General features: G+C 38.3%; 1 protein-coding gene across 1 annotated transcript in view; it reads right to left on the reverse strand.

Annotated features, from left to right (window-relative positions):
* The window catches only part of LOC306882175 (uncharacterized protein), a gene marked incomplete at its 5' end in the record, with an annotated part of 25,313 nt that extends 4,252 nt beyond the window's left edge, over nt 1–21,061 (reverse strand). The window contains 13 exons of the mRNA XM_079436648.1: nt 191–348; nt 457–527; nt 998–1,185; nt 2,862–2,905; nt 8,836–8,925; nt 9,561–9,619; nt 9,780–9,892; nt 10,019–10,099; nt 10,440–10,625; nt 16,212–16,673; nt 17,323–17,854; nt 18,649–18,766; nt 18,845–21,061. Coding sequence (XP_079292774.1) covers nt 191–348; nt 457–527; nt 998–1,185; nt 2,862–2,905; nt 8,836–8,925; nt 9,561–9,619; nt 9,780–9,892; nt 10,019–10,099; nt 10,440–10,625; nt 16,212–16,673; nt 17,323–17,854; nt 18,649–18,766; nt 18,845–21,061 — 4,319 coding nt within the window. The remainder of the gene's footprint in view (nt 1–190; nt 349–456; nt 528–997; nt 1,186–2,861; nt 2,906–8,835; nt 8,926–9,560; nt 9,620–9,779; nt 9,893–10,018; nt 10,100–10,439; nt 10,626–16,211; nt 16,674–17,322; nt 17,855–18,648; nt 18,767–18,844) is intronic.
* Between the last annotated feature and the right edge of the window lie 3,903 nt (nt 21,062–24,964).

Raw genomic sequence — 24,964 nt, forward strand, 5'->3', positions numbered from 1 at the left:
GTATTACTCTAATGACAATGCTGGATTTTCGCATTACAGTAGGCTACTGAGAATTGGAGAAAGGGGTTAAAAAATACTTAATTTTCAAAAAATTAAAACCTTAATGGTACTAAAAAAGCTTGAAGATATGAAATTCTGTTTCTGATTTTGAAGTGAATCACTCTTATAGTACAAATAAGACAAGACTTACGGGGCCTGGAAAAGAAAGACCCTCCAGTCAGCAGTGCGAAGGTAAAACACATTGGGTCTTTTGCTATAGTCTGCTGCCCGCATGGCTAAAGAATGATGGATTGATACTGCATTCTTCAAGTCCTCATCAGACAGCTGCTTATCCAGACAATATTTATCCTGCAGACCAATCGCAAAGTAGAGGCAAATCACAAATCTTTTTTTACAGTTAATAACCACAAGAAAATATGGTCCATATAGCACAAAACATTAATGACTAAAATGTACCTTTTGAAGATAAAGAATCAGTCCTTTTAGGATGGCATAAAAAGTCTTCCATCCTCTTTTACCTCGTGGAGCTAAAAGAACAACACCGTCAAACTTTTAAACACACAGGTACAGTTAAATATTCGATAAATAGGTGATTATTTAAAAAACAAATACTCTCAAATAATCCTTTTACTGATAATCAGTATTTCTATCCCAGTAAAATATAACAAAAATCTTAAAACATGATACATTTACTAAATTAGCAAAACTCTGAGATCAAACTTGTTTAAGGAGATTTAATTTATTTTATTTTTTTTCTAACCCCATTGACAAAAATCTTAATTTAAGATTTATGATTAAAACAAGAAAGAAAAAAAAGACTGAATTGCATCTTAGTTAAATGCATGTTGTTTTGAGATATTTAGATCTTTGATATTTTTACTGGAAAACAAAACAAGAATATTCTTCTGTCATTTCAACTACAATTAATTCAGGCTGTATAAAACAGATGAAAACATTACTAGATCAAATAAAAGGCTGCATCTGAGGAACGGCTTACTTCTCTTGCCATCAGAATCGGCGTGAACTTTCCGCACGAGAAAGCCGTTCATGTAGACCTGAGCGCTGGACTGCTGTGCAACACTGACGAGGGGGTTTCCACCGCTGCTGATCCGCTTCATAGTGTGCGATGTGGAGTCTTTTCTGCCGTCCAGCTCAGAGAAAGACTTCCGCAGTTCCTCCTCATCGCTGTAGAATACACAAACAAGAGCTTTATTATGAACAATATTCTGCATTCTCACCTTTACCCACAAGGCATTTTACATACTTTACATACAGGCAAATTCCCTGACTTTCAACATTTACCTTTAATTGCTGCTTTAGCTTTGGACCTTAAACACACACAGACACACAGGTAATGATTCAGGCAGCGAGGTAGCATAAAGCTCCATCCCACCTCAATTACAGGCATTTTTATTGTGCATTTAGAGTCACCGATAAGGACTGAAACTGCATCTTTATTGCCTAGTGCTTGGCACAGTTGTATTTTATCTACAGTACATATATCCAGCTGAGTGACAGCTGTGGAGGGAGTGCAGTCAGACACCCTGGAGAGCCCCTGAGGTCTGGATCGCTAAACATTCCTCTCTAACAGCTACGAAGTACAGCACATAGCCTTTGCCTTCACATGATAATGCTCTCATCTGTTGCTTAGTAACTGCTGGCCTCCACACTAGTAACCAAGAGAACCAGCTCAGAAGATGGAGCACCATGGGAGAGGGAGAGAGAGAGAGAGAGAGAGAGAGAGAGAGAGGGAGGCAGAAAGAGCAGCCACATAAAAATGGTGACTGACGTGCATTGATTCATACAGTGAATGATGGCCTTTAGCTGAGAATCACACAATGCTAAATAAATGAAAGTGCAATGAAGTGAATCAAACTCAGAAATGGAGGGAGTGTGAAACAGAGAGACGAAAGGAGGGGAGGGACGCTGGGGTAGATGAAGATCAAAGACCTGCTGCTGAATGAAAGAGAATAAAACAATCACTCATGCTTTTCTCCTTCATACATAAACAAGGGTACTGCAGAACCCCTCAAAGAGCAAACGCAGTGCACATGAGAGTTAGTATGTGTGTGTGAGAGACAAAGAGAGAGGGCTGTGTTCAAGTCTGCACATTAGCCAGTCAAAGATTTCAACCTGTAATTATGGAGAGGCAACTTCCGGTAACCATGGCAACAAAATCTGGGAAGCCAAAGTCGAAAGTAAGGGCTTAGAGCATCATACGGCTCTAGCCAGGTCATAAATACACAGATACAGTACATTCACTCTTTTAAAAAAAGATTCCAAAAGGGGGTTTTTGCAACGATGCCACAGAGGAACCATTTTTGGTTCTCCAAAGAACCTTTCAGTGAACAGTTCTTAAAAGAACATTTTAATAACCTAAAGAAGCTTTTCCAAAGAACCTTTGGAAACCTTTTCCAAAGAACCTCTTCATGGAACCATCAATAAATAACCTTTATTTTTAAGAGTGTATGGTTCTATATAGAACCTTAAAGGGTTTAGTCTTCATATTTGGAACCCCTAAAATATTCCTTAATTGGGGCTTAATAAAAAGAAAACCTACTGGATTCTTTGTAGCCTGGTGAAAAGGTTCTAAATAAAAACAGAACCTTTTTAGAGTTTTATGGATTCGGTTTGCTTTATTTTCCCTAAAAGTGCACCTAATAAACTTATCTCACTGAAGAAATAAAAGGCCTTTCCAGCTGAAGGATTCTATAATGAGCTTACACCATTTTTAAATCAATAACACTTCTAGAGGCATTGAATGATTTTCTGATGTTTTGGGTGACAGTGGATGAGGAGGATGGTGCTCTTGAATCTGATGTAGTGAAAAGGAGCCACTATAGGGAAAACATTAGACTTACATTGTCCACTGCAGCTTTTCATTTTTGATAGAGTGGTAGAGAGCCTGTTAAAAGAGGAAAACAACAGTGTTAAAGCACACAACCCCATCAACAGTTTTGCCCTTTGACGTGTCTAAAAATAGCAACTGAAAGTTAACAGTATGAACCAGACACAGGTTGCAGACAACACTTTTCATCATGGAAAAAATCAACCCAAACATCATTAGAAGCAGAAGGAATAAAAAGAAGATACAAATTTCCATGAGCAGATCCTGCAGTTAACAAGTGTTACCTTTTGCTTTTTTTTCCGGGTTTGTGGGTGATTTTGGCCATCCTGAACCTTGCCGAGAAGATCAGGGAAGGCCAGGGGCTTTAAGGAACGCGAGCGAGGTGCTTTGGTGTAACGGAACGGGTCCATCACGCTGAAGTCCCGTCCACATCGCACCGAGCACAGGGAGCGAGAGCGGAGACGACCAGTGGAGTGAATACTGTTTACACCAATCATGATTTTTCTAGATACAGGATCCACAGATGAGGAAATGAAGGCTTTAAAATCAAGCAATCCTAATTAAACTTGACGGAGTCTTCATTCACTTATCTTTTTTCCACGAGTAGAATCCAGAGCGGTGAGTAGAAATGAGTTCAAAGAGCACATCAAATGACACAGTGACAAACTCAAATTCTTTGGCAGTGGCGAAGCTCTTTGGGAGATCCTTGAGGGTGTCACATTGGCATCAGGCTTTCCGTAGTGATTCCAATTCTTGCATTATGGATCAATTCCTATTCATTTTGCATGTAAAAACATTGCCGGGCCACTGCAAATCCACCAGCGCCATCCACCAAACTTTCAGCTTTGACTGAAACACCAGAGACGATCAAGGCTGAGGATCTGCGGCCAACATCCAGTTGTTTCCTTGTATACATCCCTCGTGTTCATCACACCTACACGCGCTCACCGACGCATGCTGACACGCTCACAGGTGCGGTGCAGATGGCTTGCGAGCACCGTGATGGAGGAAGGAGATAATTGGAGAAGAGGACAGACGGATGAATGCGAACATCATTGAAGCAAATGCATGAGATAAACACACATGGGCTCATGCAGGGAACAGACTGAGACGCTCTGACTTCCGCCCACTCTCAAACTGGCATCCCAAAACTGTGATGTCACCTACCGTCCCCCTCTGGGATGGAAAAATAGACATCAGATGTGTGAGAGACAGAAGGACCAGACTGGAGCAGGAAATCAGCAAAGAAACGAGACAATCCTGTTGCTTTGTGCAGTTTTCTCCATTCAATGTCAGTCGGTTGAATGCATTAGAAGTTTTCCAGAATTCTCTTTCATTCTTTTTCATTCTTTCCCTTTCTTTCTCTTCAAGCTTGTATTAAGATTCTTTCACAGCAGATTTTTTTCCTTTTCACAAAACACAGCTCTGCTGCACGGCCGTAGGAACAATAGAGGTTTGGCATCTGAGTCCTGCGCTCTTTTTCTTCTTCTCCTTAGTCTTTTTCCTCCTTAGTGATGCAGATAAAAAAATGGGCTGTGCGGTGAGAATGAGATATTGTGAGGGAGGAGTGTTCACCATCCATCCCATCTCTCTCTTGCATTCACAATCTCGCCCGATCTCTTTCACAGTCTCTCTCGCGCTCTGCTTCTCAAATGATGTACCCGTCTCCCAGCATGACTGACAAATCACAGCACTTGAATGTTCCATGATCCCACCCTCCTGTGAATGTCAATCAGTTTCCAGGCTCTCAAACGTGCAAATCCTCACAGCACGTTATTGCCATACTCTCGTTTTCAATACACATAATGTAGAAAAGTTCTGTTGTAATGTATAATTATAATGAACCTGTTACTCTAATTTATTATAATGTAAATTATGACAGCTAAGTATGCTGGCACTCAAAATCAGCATTAACCTTTGAGTTATTTGATATTGAGTTTATTTTATTGGCTAGGAATGGCATTAAAGAATCAAATTACATATTAATAAAAAATGTAAATAAATCAATCACTTTTTAAATTGATAAATAGACTGATTTAAAATGTTTATTTAAACCATTAAATTTTTTTATTAAAAATGCTACAATAAATAATTAACTGATAAATCATTTTAAATAAATAAATAAAAAGTTCTTTGTAATTGTAAAATTTACCAGCCATTTCTGAGTGAAAACTGTTTTAAAGAATTGGCAAGTAACATGCTGAATTTAACGTGAAATTTGACAATTTCTTGTGAAACATGCCCCAATAATCTTGTGTTTTATTTACAACTCCAAAAAATCAGTTTTACAGTTATTACATAAAGCTAGTACAAATTGCTTTATATCCATCAGCCAAATGCTTTAGCCATTTGCCAAATGAGTTGCCAAATACTGTTCATACACGAGAGCAGCCAATGAACAGTCGACTTATATTGCGTAATTCTTATTGATAACATAAGAAGTCACTGGGGATATTGTAGAAGCAATGAATTATTTTGGTTGGTGTGCTTTTCTTTTGGCACTCTGCTCACTGATGCAGCCTGCTCTCTATCTCTCTCTTTCTCTCTCTGTCACAGACAGCTCTGGGACACTGGTCATACCATAATCTGAGTCTAACTTTATTCAAACATGACCTGCTTTTATTTGGCCACTGTCACCAGGCAGCCAGCAGTGAGCTGGGCATAGGCAGGTTTTATCTGCTCGCTTAGAGCACAAGAAGGACTCCATGTGTTCAGCAAAGCAGACTGAGACGCTAGCAGTTGAGATTGTAAAAGCAGTAAAGCCTAAATTGAAAAGTAAACACATCTTGGAAATGTATTACATCCATGTGTGTTGTGCAGTAACTGCTGCATCATAGATGCCTGAAGAACTATAATGAAAAAGTTCAAACTTTGTTAAATTTTAAACAATATAGTTCCAGTCCTGGATGGTAAATTATCAATACAGCATTCCATCTGTGATAAAATACACATTAATATTAATGATGCATGAACTAAGAATAAAAATTACTTTTAAAGCATTTTTTTAATCTAAGTTAATGATGATTTACATACAATATTGTATAAGGACCATTTCTCACTATTAACTAGTTATTACTATTAACTAGTATAATACTTATTATTATGCCTATTATTAACATATTGGCTGTTTGTTAGTGTTTATAAAGCACATATTCTCCATGACCATATTCTAGATTCCTAATCCTACCCAATACCTAAACTTAACAACTACCTTACTAACTATTAATAAGCAGCAAATAAGGAGTTTATTGAGGCAAAAGTTGTAGTTAATTGTGTTAACAGCCAGAACCTTAAAATAAAGTGTGACCGATTTATTTTTTCTGCAAGGATGAAAAATCATGGTTTCCAGATAAATATAAAGCAGCACAACTGTTTTCAACATAGATAAATATAAAAATTGTTTCTTGAGCACTAAATCAGCATATTAAAATGATTTTTGAAGAATCAGTTCATGCATTAACTATTGAAATTAAAGAACTGAATTGAAGAATTGAACCTTATTGAAATGTTACCAAAAATGTAAAGATCAATTGTCAAAACAGAATTTTCACAGTTTGATGCTGTAAACTGTATAGTGACCAGTGGGAGGAGCCTAATACATAATGCAATGATGTATATGTATATTCATTAATCTCAACCTGGGACATAACAAGAATTACGCTGTTCACACAACTGAGTGAAAAAACAAAACCATAATTTGAAAATTGAAAAAAGGGAACAAAAGAGAGAAAGAGGGACAGGAGAGAGAGAGAATGAGCAATTTGTAACGCATTTATGATAATACCATGACAAAACCCTCATTTCAGTGAGAAGCCGTGTGGCAGCCAAATTCCCATCTTGTCCTCCCTGCCACCCCTGCTGTTGCTGGCATGAAGACAGACATCACACAGGTTTTTCACGGCCGTTAACTGTCATGAACCACACAGGCACTGAGAGCCTAACCTCTTGCCATCTCTATCTGCGCTATATTTAACCCTAAAAGCTGTTGTAATATAAGGCAGACAGATGAAAAAGAGGGTCAAGAGACTAAAATTATGGGAAGGAATATCCAAACAGCTAAACGCTTCACTCTCAGAGCCTAGTTATCCAGACTAACTGTCTTTACTCTGCAACTGTGTGGCCTTCACACCCTCATATGGTGGTAGGAGGAGAGAAACGGGGAGAAAGAAGACCAGAGCTGAGAAGAAGAGAGAAGAAGGATGCCATTCATCAGCCGAGGCCTGAGATAAGGAGGATCATAAAGATACACTGCCCTCCAAAAGTTTGGAAACGCCCTAGAAAAGTGGGGTTTTGGTCAATATTGGCATGGATCCTTTTTAATTTGTGATAATTTTGCACTGATAAGGGACAACACAAACTACGAAAACATATTTTATTACATAAACAGTTTATACATAGAAAAAAATAAAATTTTGGATTCATCAAAATATCCACCATTAGCAGCTATAACAGCTCTGCATAATCTGGACATCCGAGCTGTCAGTTCATTCAAACATTGACTTTGAATTGGCAATCAATTGTTGAAGCTACAGTATTAAGGTGTGCTGACCCAAAAATCTTTTAAAAACCTGGGCCAAGTTTAAACAAGTAACCAGGCATCACAGCTGGCAAAGGGGCATGTCTGACTTTAACATGTATATATTGCCATTTTTATGTTTTATTGCAGGTCTTCAATGATAATGTCAAGTTACTTTAATGTATTTGAACCAAAAAATTATAAGGATTTATGCTGATATCGTCCAAAACCACACTTTGCCAGGGGTGTTTCCAAACTTTTGGAGGGCAGTGTGTGTAAATAATCTAGACAGGCAGGGCTAAGTACAGTTCAGCAGAGTAAATTTTTGCAGATTATAGGGTGAAGCAAAGTGCAAGATGGCAGATAGTTAAATGGCTAGAACGAGAGAGCGCAGAAAGCTGTGAAGAGAGTGAGGGGGTTAGAGGTGATGGAATAGAGCGAGACACAGAGTGAGAGATGGCCAGAGGAGAGAGAGAGAGAGAGAGATAGAGATAGAGTGGGAGGACCAAACGTTTGAAAGGCTCCCTGTGATTTTAAAGCACATATTAGCAGAGTGGTTCAGGTGCGGTCATCATGTGGCTATTATTCTTGTGCAGCGTGGCCTGTAATCCAAGAGAAGGGACTAAAATAGACAAACCCTGAGCACCAGAACATTGGAGCACAGGAAGTTCATTGACATCAGCTGCGACAGAAACCCCCACATGTCTGATTTTAGTAACAACACTCAACTTCAGACATGGTAAACAATAAAACGACAATAAATCAATAATTTCAGGCACAGCGTGCATCCAGTGCAGCATTATAATGCAAAAATTAATCTTGTAGCTATGATCTGTGAGAATGGTTCTACCACAACTCCAAAAATATCTCAAATAAAAAGTGCCTTTTATATGGACATTTACATGCTCAAAAATATTCTCATTATAATTTTACATGCAGAAGAATATTGAGATATGAATCAGATTATTATGATTATTGCAGATTCTATACATTTAAATAAGGCATTTGAGATATGCCTGTAATTTTAGGATGTAATTTTTAATCAACTCTACGTATATCAAAGCATATTACATACTATTTTTTTATCAAATAAATGCAGTATTGGTGAGCATAAGAGACTTTTTTCAAAAACATTTAAAACAATATTATCATTCCCAAACTTTTGAAGTTTGTAGTGTATGAAAATTAAAACTATTCTACTATGAGCAATAATGAGCTGATTATTTACTGTTCAAAATTACTTAAATGCATCATATTAAATACCAAGATTTTTCCAGAAGAGAGTAGCAGTGAAAGAATGTGCATGCCTTAATTTATTTAGAATATGCTAATTACACAGGGTTATTTCATTAGCTGTGGTGCAAGTGAAAGTCTTCTACGGCTTAAACAAAATTAGACCTTCATGGGATAATTCAATATGCAAAAGCGGTCAGTGTGTGAATGTGTGCGAATGCTTGAAAACCCAACAAACCTTGAGAAGATCTTTTGGGAAGTTTTGGCCATCATTAAGCCCCTCCAGGTTACTAATGAACTGCATGCAGGACATCCTCTTCCCAATGTTCTGAATGCGAGAGAGATGATAGCATATAAATTCACTGTCAGCTGATGCGCTGACCTATTTCACAGTTCCTGTGCACTCAACAACACTTAAAATACCAAGTACGCAGTAGGCAGTAAACGTGTTAATATTTTGTGCAAAAATAATTCTGCCTCCCCTGAGAAGTTTTTACTATTACATTTATGGATGAATTTCTATTTTTATTCCTAACTGTAAAACCGACACTCCTCCTCATCCCCTCAGGGTGGTGAACAGCTCAGATAATAAAATTCATCCTAAAAACACAGTTCCAGCTCCCTTCACAGAGACTCAAATCTTATACATGTAAAAAAAAATAACAGTAGTAATTTCACAATAACACCTTATTATAGCTTCCAGTGTTTTTAACAGTCAGGATATATTTTTTTATTTTCCACAAAACAGACATGGATACATTAATTTTAGAAGGTCAACTTTTGAACAGCAAAATTGTTGCAAAAATCTAATGAAAAAAAAAAGATTCATGAATTATTATAAATTCATGAAGTATCAATGTATATTTTCCAAGTTAAAATAACCTTGGGATTTTAACCTGAATATGATTCCTTTTTTTTCATTGTTTATGTGTTTATGGTACATCAGACACATCTCAAACTCACATGACCATGCAGATCAGTGTTGAGCAGCATCAGGGCACAAGTCAGTGTGTGAACACTGTCTGAAATACAGAGGCACAGAACTTCCATAAGCTCACACAGTTAGAGCAAGAGCACACCATAGTGGTAGTTATATTAATACACATCAGATGCACAACAAATGCACACACACACACACACACACACACACACACACACACACACAATGATGGCATGGTTTACCTTCATTTAGGATAGTGTTCGGGTTGCACTGGAGGTATCTTTTAGAGAAATGGGATAATACTCGCTCCCTCTCTTGTGTCTCTCCCATCAAGGCAAACTCTCTCAAAAACACTCTAAGAAACAAGAACGACAAAAGACAATGAGAAAAACAGACTGAGAATTTGAATAAACCTGTTGGACACGAGAGCAATGAGAGCAAATATTTACTTAACTAAACATGGGAGGAATAGCAAGCTCACCTTAACGCCTGATCCACCATCATCCCTGAGAAGTTAAAATAACTGAGATACTCCTCCGTCACCATGTGACTGAAATCATTGCTGCACAAGTCATGAAAAGACAAAAGCGTAAGAAAATACGATTTTTGGGCCTCATACTGGGTGGGGGTCCAAACGTCAATCCTTTCATACAAAGAAGTTCACATGGTCATTTTCACAAATAAATGACCTAAAAACAGTTCAGAATAATAAATATTTATTATTCATTTTTAACTTACATTTTTAAAACACAGTCCCCACTGTAGATTTAAAACATCATATTTATTGTTATTTAAGAGAACTTAACTTCACAAAAGCTCAAAAAACAAAGCAAGAGAAATGAACTAAATTAAATGCACACACAAGGGTCTTAGTATTTATTAATGGTTAAAACTATCCTCACTTCTTGTTCAGGTGACGTGCCACGTCTGACTTCTTAAATCCATCAAGATTGTACAAACGTTTGGCCAGCCGTTTTGCAGCTTGGAGGTCAGTTTTGTTGCCATTGGCCAGAGTTTCAGTGCTGCCCACAGCCAATCGCTCAGCCACCTCTGGATCGGATTCAGATACCGGCCGTGATGGCCTCTCTCTGGAACGGAGGAAAAATAAATGTATGACATCTACATGAAAGGTGACACACATTTATTTGAATATGAGTTATAGCATTAACAAGGAAAAGTATACATTTTATTTGTAAAAAGGCAACCCAGAAATGATATGTAAATATGCTTGGGATTAAAATAAGCCATCATAGACAACTACACAATATAAGCATTCTGAACATATCAATACTGACTATTCGTTAAAGCAGTCAAATCATGAGGTTAAATTTGTTTACCTTCTATCTCTCATGTCTGAACCTGTTTTTCTTAGCACTAGCAGTGTGATGTAAATAGAGCCTATCTGATCTCTCTATACAGATTCTTTCCCAGCAGATCAACTCAATCCACCATTCACAGAGAAACCAGCATTTAGTAACTAAAAAAGCACAACTGACAAACTATTTTGAGTGCATAAACCTGTATATTTGCCCTTTGTACACTATTCAAAAGCACAAAAGCGTCACATTCATACACAGACAAACATAAAGGTCTTCAGATGATATATTTACATGTGAGAGGACAGAAAGAAGTTTCATTTATATCAAAAGTGTCAAATATATGTTAAATAAATTCCATTCAGTCTTGAATCAAAAACTAAAGCATAAAACTCTAATAATAACACAAAATGTCAGAAAAACTAAAACAAGAGAAGCTACCCAAAAAGTGCTTAAAAAAGCATCTACTCTACCTCAGTGACCCAACTCTGCTTTTAAACCACCGCATTCCAAAGTCTGTTAGATGTACAAGCACCAAAAAGTTCATGCCATATGCGGATCACCCCTGTCATCTGTCTTTGGTTTGTTCCGAAGTTCTCTATTGCCAACCTACTCCAACCGGATGGTTCACAATAAAGGCAGGGGAGGAGACTCGAAGGAAGGGGATGAGGGCAGATTGTTAGTTCTTCAAACAATGGACAGAGGAAACCAGGAAGAAATATAGAGAGCTTATAGGATGTGAGATGCACAGTGACACTAACAGACAAACCTTTGCTAAATCTTTTTGTAAGTCAGACATCGGCTGATATATTTAGACACATGTGTTTGAATAACAATAACACAATGACACACATATCGTAACTTGTTTGGTGAGGGCACTTAAAGTAGAAAAATGCAAGACAATGATTGTTACCAATGCCAGTACATATTTCTACATAGTACGAAGAAATGCTTCTTAGTGGACATGTTCACACCCACTCACTATAAATGGCGAGGTGAATACAGGGAGGTATATGGGCAAATAATCACCTCACATGTGCTGAAGCTTTACAACATTCCAGTGCTTTGTGAAAAACCTTTAACACACCTCTTTTTAACAATGGATGACAAGATTTACATACCAAAGAAGGAAAAAGACTGCATAATTTAAACAGTTTTTGCATGACTTGATAAGCCTTAGAGTATCACATACCTTGGTCTCGCACAACTCGGGATAAATATAATTATGATATATTTGTAATATTTTAAGCAACAATAAAGTGATAGTGCTTATGTTTTGTCAATGCTCTGTCAGATTACGATGTTACTATGGTTAAATCCTCAGGCTTACATGATTACTGTTCGCGAGCATTTATTTAATACAGTAGCAAAACAAACACACACCTTTTTGTGGTGCAAGTTAAAGGAGGAAACTAAACAAAGAAAAATTCATACTCTGACAAAGTCTACTTGTTTGGCTGAAATGCTGGTAATAATAAACCATGCTTAAAAGAGTGTGCACTTAAAATTGTTCTTCAGCGAGCATGTTTACCATCAGGTAACTAACTAACTTGTAATAAACTTTTTTTTTACATTTTATTTTACTTTTTATTATAAATCATGACTAAAACATATATGTTTTAATTCCCCCGAAATTTTCGTTTTGACAACAAATTTTATTTAGAGGAGTCAGACCACCCAAACTTAATTCAGACTCTGGCCGTTAAATCGAGATCATAATGGTCCTCATAAAAACCTTGAACACTGCGTTTAATAGTATGATAATCTGTGAATTGTCTCAGGTATTCACCACACACCATTTAGCAATTGAGATTAGATAACTAACACTAAAACTGAAAACTAAAATAAACCCTACACAGACATTATAATAATGACAATAGTAAAATAAATTATTGATAAAATTGACGAGTGCTAATAAAAAGAACAAAAACACATCAAAATTAGTAAAACTTCAAAAACTGCAAAATCTCAAAACATTAAGAAATCTATAATAGAATCTCAATGATACTATAATATGATACTATAATAACACTGATACAGACAATAAGTTTCAAAAGAAGTCTACATTTTTCCACTCACCGGTATATTGCAAGGTGGGGGGCATACAGGTAATTATCCTCCAAGGCCCCACCCCTCCAGCAGAGCACATAATGTGCCATCACCTTAGCCCTGCCCCTTCACACTTTACAGAGCCAGATGACAGGAGCTCGCTCATAAACACAGCATCCAGCCTTCCACATTCTCTACCCTTCCCTGAACCTCCTTTTGTCCAGAACTAGCCTGAGGAGGCTTTAGAAGAAATCTGACCCTCTGCTTCTGCAAGTCCCTTGAACTCTCATTGAAGTCTGTTAGTTGCCATGTTGCTGATTCTTTTATCCTACTCCAAACTTTTACAAGCTCTTTTTGTGCCCATAGCAAAGTCAGAGGCTTGATACAGCTGTTCATGTGTTTTATTTTCTCTCATTCTTTCTCGTCCCGCTGGCTGTTCCCGTCTTATGCTTGCCTGTTTGTGGATGTGAATGCTTGTTCCTCTCTTGTCAGCTAATCTATTTTTCGCTGGTGGATATGGTCTGTATTTCCTTTCACAACAGTTTACTCCCCCTTTTCCCCTCTTTCCAACCCTCTCTTCCTCTCATTGTCCTTGCCTTGTTACTTTCGTCCCTCCCATTAAACTCTGTCAATCTCAACATGGTTCTGAATACATAGTTTGTCTGATTAACAAATGATTGTTATGTATAGGTCTATAAGAAAAAGTAAAGGCCAGACTTATGTGTTAGAGTAATGCTTTGTGTTTCTTCAATATGAGTGGCCTTTTGGACAGATACAGCCCTGCTGAAACAGTACTCTCTCTATTTAAAACCCTGAAATCACACCACAAGTTAATCTGCTCTCACCATGGAGACCGAGCGTGCCTGGCAAAGCTCCAGGTCTATCTGGCCCCACGGCAGGAGAAGGAATGTAGCAGATGAACCAGGTATCAAAGCAGGCAGTGTCGGCTTTCAGGCCCTCTTAATAACCACAGTAAAACACAATAAAACATCCAGACAATGTTCCTTATTGTAGGGGACTTGAAAACCTTATGCCATTCTGATGGCGGATTGTAATCCAGAAAGTATTATGTGTTTATGAAACACGTTTTCCAGTTTTAAATGTGCTTCTGATTACAGATTGCCTGAGTTTACACACGATTTGTATTTTAAAGAAAACCAGTTGGAGGGGAGCATAGTTTGCTTTTTGGGTTAACGTAAAATAATTTCTTATTATGAAATTCGAATGGCATGACAATTAGATTAAACTGTACAGAAATTGAAATCTACACGCTAATACACACTATACTCAAAGTCACGCAATGCTGATGTTGTTAATTTGAGAATAAAGTATAACAATAATAATAATTTGCACGGTTTGATGTGATATGAGCTAACCGATCTTTAGATTAAATCACCAATGGTAGCACGATTTATGGTAATGCTTTTTTCCTCAGTTGGTTTGAACAAATGTGACTGACTTGTAACTTACTTGTTCAGATGACAATATCAGGTGAAAATTCTTATTTAGGTCATATATTCCAAGACATAGACTAATCTGTGATTGCAAAGTACAGTAAATATCCACACCGGTGCGGTGACTGACTGACACACATTCACCTCATAACATTAGATTCATCCACGCTGGAGTTGTGCCAGAGTACAACCAAGCAAGATAATTCTGCAAGTAACTGCAATTCCAGGTTTTCAAACATAGACGGCGACAAAGAGACAAAACTTACTGACTGCAGCTCTAAGTCAATATAAATTGACAAATTGTTTTCCCTGATAAGCAAGCCTTTTTATCTAAATTTTCTTTCAGAATAAACCCAATAATTTTAAATTCATTGTTTTTAAGGAGGTTTACATTTTTTTATTGGAAAACATGATGAAAATGCTGATGATATTTGCAAGTGTGGACTCATATTTGATTATTTTTGTGCCTTTAAAAATTAATGTAACTTTTCAAGAAACTTATTAAAATATAAATTGAAACTAAATAAAATGTCTTTGAAACTGAAAAAAAAAAAAAAAAAAAAATGCAGGCAAAATGTAATTTTCATATTGTTTGAATTCTTCAGAATTAGGTGATCATTAATTGTGATGTCTACAGTAAGTGCATATGCGTTATGGCGAGGGTTGTCAACCTTGATTGCCTATTTGGAATCTGAATATATCACACACATATATGAGTATTTTCTTTCAATCGTAACAGCACAACCTAATTAGACCCTACAATGCAAAAGAATCATCAAACAAATATCCTTTAAGAACATTGAACATTATACAATATTTTAATTATTATACTTATAATTATACCTCAATACACCTTCACTTTCTCTCGCGCTCCTAAAAGCTCATGTCGAAAATACAGATAAAAAAAAACTTCAAAAGCGTAAAAGAAACTTTAAAAGTGTAAATTGTTAAGTGCATTTGTAAGTACATATCAGCAAAAGAAAGAGGCGAAAACAGTTAGCAAAACATGCAGTGTATTAAAAATGATGCCAAAGATTTTGTCTGCCATTTTTCAAATACATTTTATTCAGTTTCAATTTATATTTTCATAAGTTTCTTAAAAAATTACATAAATTTTTATCGGCACCAAAATAATTCCACAGACTCAGAGCTAGACTCTGATTTATTCTGACAGCAGACAGGAAGGAGTAGCAAGAGATTATAGACCTAAACACAAATCTGACCCTGAGATTGTGGGTCAGTCACAGCACCGGAAGGATCTTATGCAGTCATGAGAACTTTAGGAACTTCATCCTTACATGACTGCTTGCTACATACAGTTGATCAAAACAAGTTCTCTGATTTAAAATTGTTCACGTGACATTACATTCATCAATGGCATCTGTGAGAGAAAATGTATTTGGAGCTCATTCCAAGCCAAAACTGATCGTCTAGAAGACAAAGTGAGCTGGTATCTTAGTACAATCACATAGCTCAGCACTGCCCTCAAGTGGTAAATTCGCAACTGTAGATTCTTTTTTGTAAACCCACCATAAAACAGAAAGCCCATTAAAACCATTTTCAGTGAACTGGTAACTCAAATATGTCAAAATGAGAAAATTACATAGAGCTATGGGTACCATCTGTCATCAAACAGCTGTTTGCATTTTGAGAGCAACTAAGGCAGGAATCAGTTTGTCTTTGTATGTGTGAGTCTGCGCTGCCAGCTGTTCCTTTTCTAATGTGTATAATTACTATTATTCTTCCGAGTTTTTATTTCACCAGGGGGGTTTGGGGGTGTTTACACTACACTAACATGTCTGTTAACATGCAGTGATGAGATATTTATGTAAAATATACCATGACCGCAACTAACCTTATGGCAGCATCAGCATCAGCGTCAGAATCAGGCCTATGTGCTTTATCAGAGCAGGATTCACTGCAGAACGAACTCTCTTCTTCATAGACACCGCTCTGGTCCTCCCTGTACAGGTCCTGGGAGGCCACACACTCTGTGGGATCAGACGGAGCAGGTGGTTCGGGGGACGTTAGAGGAGCAAAGTTCAATTCGATGATCTGCTTGACATTTTCACTGATCTGCCTCTGGATCTCAGGAGTGAGGGTCGGAAAGTCAAACGTGAAGACTGGTGGGCCACTAGGGGTGATGTCTTCACTATCCAGGCTGCTATAAGAGGTGCCCTTAGCACGGTGTGACTCCATAATGCTCTCAAAGTGTCTGCTAAAAGAGTCCAAACCATCTGATGAGATTCGACAGGGGCTGGTGACAGAGATGGGAGACTTCAAAGCCATGTGGCTGTCAGGCTGGCAATCTGGGGGACTACAAGAGGAACATAAGTCATAGATGTGTTCTTATGAGTGGTACGTCTATATCATTTAAAATAAATTAAAATGATGCCACAGTACCTTCCTAAAATTTAAATGGCAGTTTTACATGTTCATGAATAAAGACCAAGTTAAAACTGCAAAATGTAAATTATTATTTGAAAAAAAAAAAACTTTTTTATTTTATTTTTCTAACCACCATAAAATACATAAAGAGAAACTACTGAAAAGATGGGTGTCAACAGAATAGAATACCTGTAATTAGTCTGAAGATTTCCAACAAGTTTTTAGAAATCAGAATGAAAGTTATACTGTATATGTGCATTTGAGCTTATTTTATATTATAATTTTATTTATTTATACAATTTTTATACTATTTTTCTAACTTCTGACCCCCTCGCACGCCATTACTGCCCTCATGGGCATTCCCAAGAATACAGACCCTCGTTAATTTACCCCAAAGTCCTCAAAATGGAGTAATCTTAAACATATACTGTATCTTAAAGTTATCTGCTCTTGCCCATTTTGTTTGTTTTTTTGGTCAAGTGAAAGTCCTCTGTTGCATTCACTATGATGTGGATTGTGGATATGTGTTTGAATTCACAAATGCAATGATGCTTAACTGTAATCTATTCCACACTCACCCTCTCAGCAGTTGACTAAACACTTCATCTCCCTCAGGTGTGGCATTTTGCCTCTTTTTGTCACCTTGCATCCTCACACTGGCCCAGCTCACCACCTCTTCATCTTGCAGCTCGTCCTCTCCATCTGTGTGTGGGCACAGCACTCCCTCCAGGGGGCTGCTGCTGCTGGTGCCTGAGGTTCCCAGCACACTGCGGTTGCTACTAAACGCAGAGTCCACCTCCTCCTGTTCTGCCAGCATCACCTCATCAAGGTCTGTTTCCCTGTAACAGCGCAGGGGCACCGCATCTATGTCTGTCTCTGAATATTTGACACTACGTTTGATGATGCCTGCCTTATTAGAGGACCCCACTGTGGGATGATGGTTTATCAACTCCACGTCAACTTGCTGTACATTGTGGTATGGGGATTTCGAAGAGCCAGTTGATTTACAGTGTCTTGATTGTGTTGTTATAGGCCTAATGGGGGTAGACAAGGGTGGAATGGGTGTCGGAGATTCACTGGAACAACCACTGGAGGGTGCAGTGGAGGAGCCTGGAATGTGGAAAACCAAAGGATTGAGAACTGTTTGTTTACAGTAAACAGTAAATTGTTTTGGCCACGTTTTAATTCTATTTGCAGAATTTATTATCTTAATAGGCTTACAAATAAGCTATTAAATTAAAAATTGTTTTGAGTACTGCACTATCAATGCCTAGGACAAGAGTTTTATTCACAAGAAATTCATATACTGATTAAAAAATGTATAGTCCGAAATTGGTTTGGATAACGGTATTTGCAAACTGTATAAATGTCAAGGTAAGGGAAAGGAATAGCCACATAAAACAAGTATTTTTCATGAATAATTCAAGTGACTCATTCTCTTATAACCTCTCTCTTTGACATTAGTGAATTGGAAACACCTACACACAGTAAATTGAAAACACAGTGAATTGAAAATTCAGAACTCAATGAACCTAAAAATAATCCACCTGAAGGCCACAGGAATTACAGACAAATACATTATTTTTCAAGAAATGTATACACAACAACATAAAACCACAGACAAAATCTAGCAAAGCTGAAACATATATCAATTAAAAGGTAATTTTAAGTAAAGAGTAAGTCTTTAGAAGCTATGAGAAAAAAAAACAAAGAGCCAGGTTTAACAGAGAAGGCAAATCCTAATGTCATGCTTTAGGGATGAGGCTTGTTACATAATTGGATTAAGCATTCATTATGAGGCAAACAGCTTGTTTACAGGGAAAGGCAAATTAAATAAATATGGATGACATTTCAGAAAACTGTCTCCTGGAAGTCTGAATTGGTCATTTCAAAGAAAGTCTCACCTTTTGTTTCATGTTGATCTTGTTGATCAGTGTGGGACCCAAACAGGAACTCCCATTTGGCGTGAGCAATCTTCTGTGAGTGCAAGGAAGCCTTTAGTGAAAATGGTCCACTTTCAGACTACAAACAAAAATTTAGTTATCAGACAGCAAAATCAAACAGTGAATCAAGGCATAAGATTAATCTAAAGATGTGTACCAAGATCACCTGTATCGCTGTGTTTTCAGAGTCAGCATTCTTCTGGCTGGTTTTGCTAGATGTCTCTGAGGATATGCAATCTTTCTCATGTAGAGTGCTCTCTATAAGGCTGCCTGTGACCCCACTGGAGCTCTTTGATGCTGTACCACTCCACTCATTGTTAGTGCTAGTGTCAGCTTTCATCTCATTTTTCTGCATTGAGACCCTACAATTTTTCTCTTGGGAGACTGGTGCTGTTGGACTACTCCTTTTATGACTGTTCACCTCCCTCAAGTTTCCCTTTTCTCTGGCTACGCATTTCTCTATCACATGCTTTTGCTGAGTGGTCTCTAGGTTAGGCCTTGTGAAAGGTCTCCTGTTGCTATCTGGGCTGTCTTTGTGACCTCTGAGTGTCCCATACTGCCTACGCTCATAGCTAGGTGTATGATTGTCCCTTGTGTACTGGGAAGGCAGGTGCCGATGCAAAGTCGGGCTGTCCTTCCCAACCAACTGTGTCCTCTCTATCCGAGGGTCTCGTATGGGAGAGGATGATATTACATCTGATCGATTCAACATTGCTGGAGCTGCTGGAGATGTACTTCCAATGTGGGGCAAAAGAGGGGTTGTCTGAACAGAGTGGTGACCAGTCTTGATAGACTCTTGTTTCCAGTTGTGCTCCTGAACAGGAAGGTTGCAATTAGAGTGAGTTCCAGGGCCCTGGAAGCTAGCATAGAGCTGAGGCTCCCTTGAATGTCCCAACTGGGGACTGTCAGATCTTACTATGTCTGTTGATGATGGAGTTGGGGATGGAGACCTCCTGGCCTCCATAAGTATGGAAAGTTTGGTGGCTTCTTCAGCTAGTTTACGAGCCATCTCGGGACTTGTGGCTGGGGATGCACTGCCCCTTCCACTAAGTTGGTTAGCTCCTTCTTCTACCTTATTTTTGAAGTTGGCCAGGTTGAAATTAACTCTGTGAGCTTGCCATGGACTATCACTTATGGAATGACTGATTTGTTGATAGCTTGATGGTTGAGTTACAATCATAGCTGGTAGTTCGTGTTGAATAGCTGTAGGCTTACCGGATGGTAAATTTGGGTGATATCTATACCCTTGCACTCTTTGGTTTGAGACCTCCTGAGTGTTTGCAGTTGAGTGTGACATGTTAAAGTATGCTTGTTTGGCATGGTTAGACAGTTGGTCTGTAGCAGGGCTCCTAGGAATTCTATTAAATTGACTATTCCGTTCATGGTCCATTATTGTTGCTTTAGTGGGCAGGGTTCTAGAACTGCATGGTATTACCGGTGATCCAGACCAAGACCGACAGCGACGCTGCTCTCCTGTCCTGACGTCGTGACTTCTATCAGGACAGTTGCCTGCCAGTTTTTGCCTTAGTTGTGGGGAACCGAATTCCTCCAATGCTCGATGGGTAGCTTCTCTGGCAATGGAGTCTAGAGTTGCCCTCCGAAAGCTGGGGGTACTCATATGTGAGTTCCCTAAACCTTGACTAGGCTGTTTTGAATTACAGTTGTTCATGGAATCCAAGTTGTTGAACCACACTGGGTCACTGAGCCTTTTCCTGAGGTGGAGAGGGGTAGCTCTTTCCTTGATGTTTCTGTTGAAAGGATTCTGAGGCTCGCTTTGGCACAAAGAGCTATACTGACCCTCTACTGATTTAATTTTAGCTTTTTCAATGTAACTGAAAGTGGCAACAGATCGCCTTCCTTCATCTCCTCCCTTCATCTTAGTTGGGTTGAAAGTTTTACGAGTTCCACTGGGAGTAGGAGGGGCAGTAAACCGTCCTGACAAGTGATGTTCCCTCCCAAAGAAGGGGTCACGTTCAGAAGGAGCACAACCCAAATGACATGTATTTCCAGCGGGATCTGTCTGAAGAGCAGACAGTAACTGGTTTATCTCATCATAAGGTAAACTTTTCTGGTGTTGGGTCACCAGTTGGTCTGAGCCATGTCCTGGATGTAGCTGAAAACTTACAGAGTGTCTAGATGTTGATTTACCAGAGGCCAAGCTCTGGGTGCTGCTTCCACCTTTATGCAGGACTCCACGTGGGGACATCCGGCCATGTGGTGCATTAGGGCCACCATACTGCGATGACTGAAGGATGTCTGGTGCTGTCAACATGAGGGAGTCTGTTTTCTCCACATCTCCCAGGTCTTTTCCTTCTTCATCAGTGACAGATCTCACCTCTACATACAGGTGGAGGATTTTACCTGACTGAGACATAACCGACCAAATGCAACCTGCAGATCTGTCCTATAGCACAACTCCTGTTCTCTGCAATTGATTAATCACACTGGTCATCTTTTATGCTCTAGACGTTTGTTGCCATTCACATCTGAGAGTTTGGATGGACTCTAATTTCATTCTCAAAATCACCTATAAGAGACAAACAACAAGACGTATTTCAACTTTAACATTACATAAACAACTTTTAGAACAGGTTCAGTATGACATGAGTACAATGACCAGTATAACTCACTCTAACGTTAAAACTAGCAATATGTTATAAGTCTACAGTATTCTGAACTCTCATTTAAGTCAATATTTATAAAAAATAACTCTCACAATAACTCTAAAGCAAAAAAAAATATCTTGTGTTAAGAGAACTAACCACCTTGGCTCCTTTTGTTTATATTGTACTCCTCCAAAACAAGCTGAGTGTGTTTACTGAGGGCAAGAGGATCTAAATGTGACATGCTGATTGTAAAGCAAACCCCACACAAGTAAGCACCTCGGCATTGCTTGCAGTCTCTGCCTCACTCCCTCTTCATATTATATACACAGTGGTAACTAAAATCTACTATAGCTCTCTCAGAGTAAGGTATAATATTATTACCTAAACAGAGATACTATCAAGTACTTATCTTGCATAGTCAAATACATATTAACTAGAACAGTCTTTCTGGCCATCCTTACCGAGGAAACCCTTGCTGGTTAGGTTAGATGGGACCAGCATCCAAAACATAATATATCCTTGTGACCATACACATAGAACCCCATATAAATCTTTCTCCTGTAATGCATTCAGAACGACTGCATTAGACAATCACCTAATGCAATTATGCAATCGCATTTACAAAACCTCAAAGTCAGTTCACGTTAAAAGAAGTAAATCTACTGCACATCCTAATAGCTCAGAAGAGAGACGAAGCTGATCATTACAAAATGCCTTCGAGGCTTTGCTCTCTTTGATGCTCATAAGCCAGTCTAACCTCTCACATGCTAGTCTCACACAGCTGCTTGTATTCTGTCAGCTCTTGTGAGAGTGGGGAAGTGTGGCTGTGTTTGGACGTGTGCGAGGTGTTGCGCTCAATTGATTGAGTCGTACACACTCAGCATCATGACCACCACTGCAGTTATAGGGGAGGAGGCAGGGAAGGATAATACATAGTTTTCCCTCAGAAAACACACACGTACTTATTCACATCTATGGAAGTTCTCTTCTCTATTTCTCTAACATACACACACACACACTATACAAATCCTTGAAACTAATCCTATTCACAAACCAGACACTAATAATGCCACAGAGTCAAACTACACAGACAGGTAGGGTGACTAATACTTGAAATAACTCTCAGCTCATAATTGCAGTCAGTCTGAATGACAGAGCGTTTGGATGTGAATAGTAGATTTTCACATTCAAAGCCTTTACTTCCTGCAGTCTTCCTGCAGTGCTTTAGCTGAAATGTATTGATTATACTGTATGCCTAGTAACTTTACCTGTTACATGTTCCAAGGTAACCTGTAACAACTTGAAATTGATCCCCCTTTAATTAACTCGTTGGATCAAATTCCTTACTGAAAGAACACGCCACATTCATGACAAAATACTGTCAGATGTTTGTTAGAAATTAGCTAGAAATATATGTAGATGCAGAAAGACTATTACTTTGTTTATAGTACTACTTTAATATATTTTTAAAATAATAAAAATAATTTTTTTGGTAACAGTTTAGGTTAGGGAACACATATTCACTATTAACTAAAAGTTTTCCCTCAATAAACGCGTAATTTGCTGCTTATTGATAGCAAGTTGTTGTAGTAATTATGTTTAGGTATTGGGTATAGGGTTAAGGAATCTGGAATATGGTCATGCAGAATAAGCCATTAATATGTTCTAAGAGGTACTAATAAACAGCCAATATGCTATACTAATAATAAGCAGCTAGTAGTGAATAGTGTTCCCTAATCTAAAGTGTTACCAAGTTGTTGTTGTTGTTGTTTTTTAATCCACAAATTTGATCATTTTCATGATGAGTACTAATTAGTTCTGCTTTGCAACTACTGCAAAAATCTTTGAGATTAAACCTACAGTTTTATTTTAATTAAGAAAAAAAAAACAATTGAGCTTTCATATCTTTAATTCTCCCAGTGAGTAAGAAGAGGTATATGGTGTAATTTAAAGTTTTAAAAAAAAATTATTATAAATCCTACATTGCAAAGCAAATCCAACATGTTTATTAATTATTTTGACTTTCCCAGCAATTTAAATCATTGGCGTACAATTGTATTTCTTTAATCATTGAAAATGACAAAATTAGTTAAGGAAAGTTGTTCAAACGCATATATTTAATATAGCTACTTTCTGTTAAGCAGACCTACTTTTCCTCTGCTGTAGCTAATAGGATTCCTCCAACCCCTCCTCCTGTCCTCACTCCTGTAACTGTTACATGAACAGGCACACAGAAATCAATTACAGTCGAACCCTCCCTTTACCTGCTAACTCCCCTCTCAACCGCTCCTTCCCATCCGCTACACTGCAGCAGTGGGAACGCAGTAAATCCCCTCCTTCACAGTCTTCAAAAAAAGAAGCTATTCATGTGTATGAAGCCTCTGTGCCTCCCTCTCTTCTCCACAGAAAATAAAAACAGCTCTGGCCTGCCTTACTGGCTCACGCATACTGGATTTACGCCACCCACATGACTTAGTGCGTCTTCTCCCCCCCCCCCCTTAGTGCGTCTTCTCTCTCCCCCCCCCCACACACACACACACACACACACACACACTGAAAACCTGTCTTAGCCCAACAGGACTTCCTGCACTCAACCTGTCACTCATGTTCTTAAGACCCACCTCATTCTAGAAATAAGCCAATCAGGTGCGCCAGCTCTGTCTTTTCTGTGAAGTACTGCATTTTTCGCAGTAACAGAGTGACAGATGGCAAAAGGTTCAGCTCACTCTGCAGAGGGGGGCCTAGCCAGAGGGAAAGCCCCTTGTAAATAGACTTATAGAGAACAGGGGTTAAGAAAAAGCCACTGGGATTACAACTAGTGATCTGAACTGAAACAGTCCTGAGTCTCTGCAGACACTTTTGTGAATTTAAAGTATATTAATCCTGCTAGCTGCTGTTGTTTTACTGTAATTTTTTACAATAGTTCTACAGCCTAATACAATTATACTTCATAGTGAACAGGAGATGATTGTGATGCGACAGAACTGTAATGATTAGCTGTGCTTGCATTAGCGCAAACTCTTGGCTTCTTACAGATTATCTGTATGTGTAAACAGCACTAGGTTGGTGCTTTATGGCATGAAAAAATGTAACTTATTGTTTTCTTTTTATACTTTATTTACTGTCTTATGCTGTTGTTTAAAATGCATGGCTTTTATTTATTTTGTTTGTTGAAGATGTGGCTTGTGAGCCCACAGGTTCCCGACTGCTGCTTTAAATGTTGGAGATCATTTGTGATGCTTATTAAATATAATTTAACATTTAAATTAGCCTAACCTTGTTGAGCACTGCATTGACTACTGTTTTCAGCATATATTGCGCTATGTTTTGTGCATGCCTATATAAAGACTGTGATTTTACTGTACTAGGCACCAACAGATGAAAATCAAATTAAAGCAAAAGACTGTTTTCTATTAAATAAAATATTAGGAGAGATATTTAGAATAAAAAGACACATGCCTCTTAATGTAGCTCTTGGCAGGACTCAGCCTCAGCAATGTGATATACTAGCCACTTTTAATGAGTCACTCAAATATTTCATACATTCAGCACAGTATATGGGCTAACAGCGCTGTGCTTGCTGCCTCAAGAGGACTGTGTTACATAAATCAGCAAAACTTCAAGAGTCAAAGCCATAGTCTAGTGGTTAGTGCATGTGCTCCAGAGAGCCA

This window comes from Barbus barbus, assembly GCF_936440315.1.
Source record: "Barbus barbus genome assembly, chromosome: 16".
Classification (NCBI taxonomy): domain Eukaryota; kingdom Metazoa; phylum Chordata; class Actinopteri; order Cypriniformes; family Cyprinidae; genus Barbus; species Barbus barbus.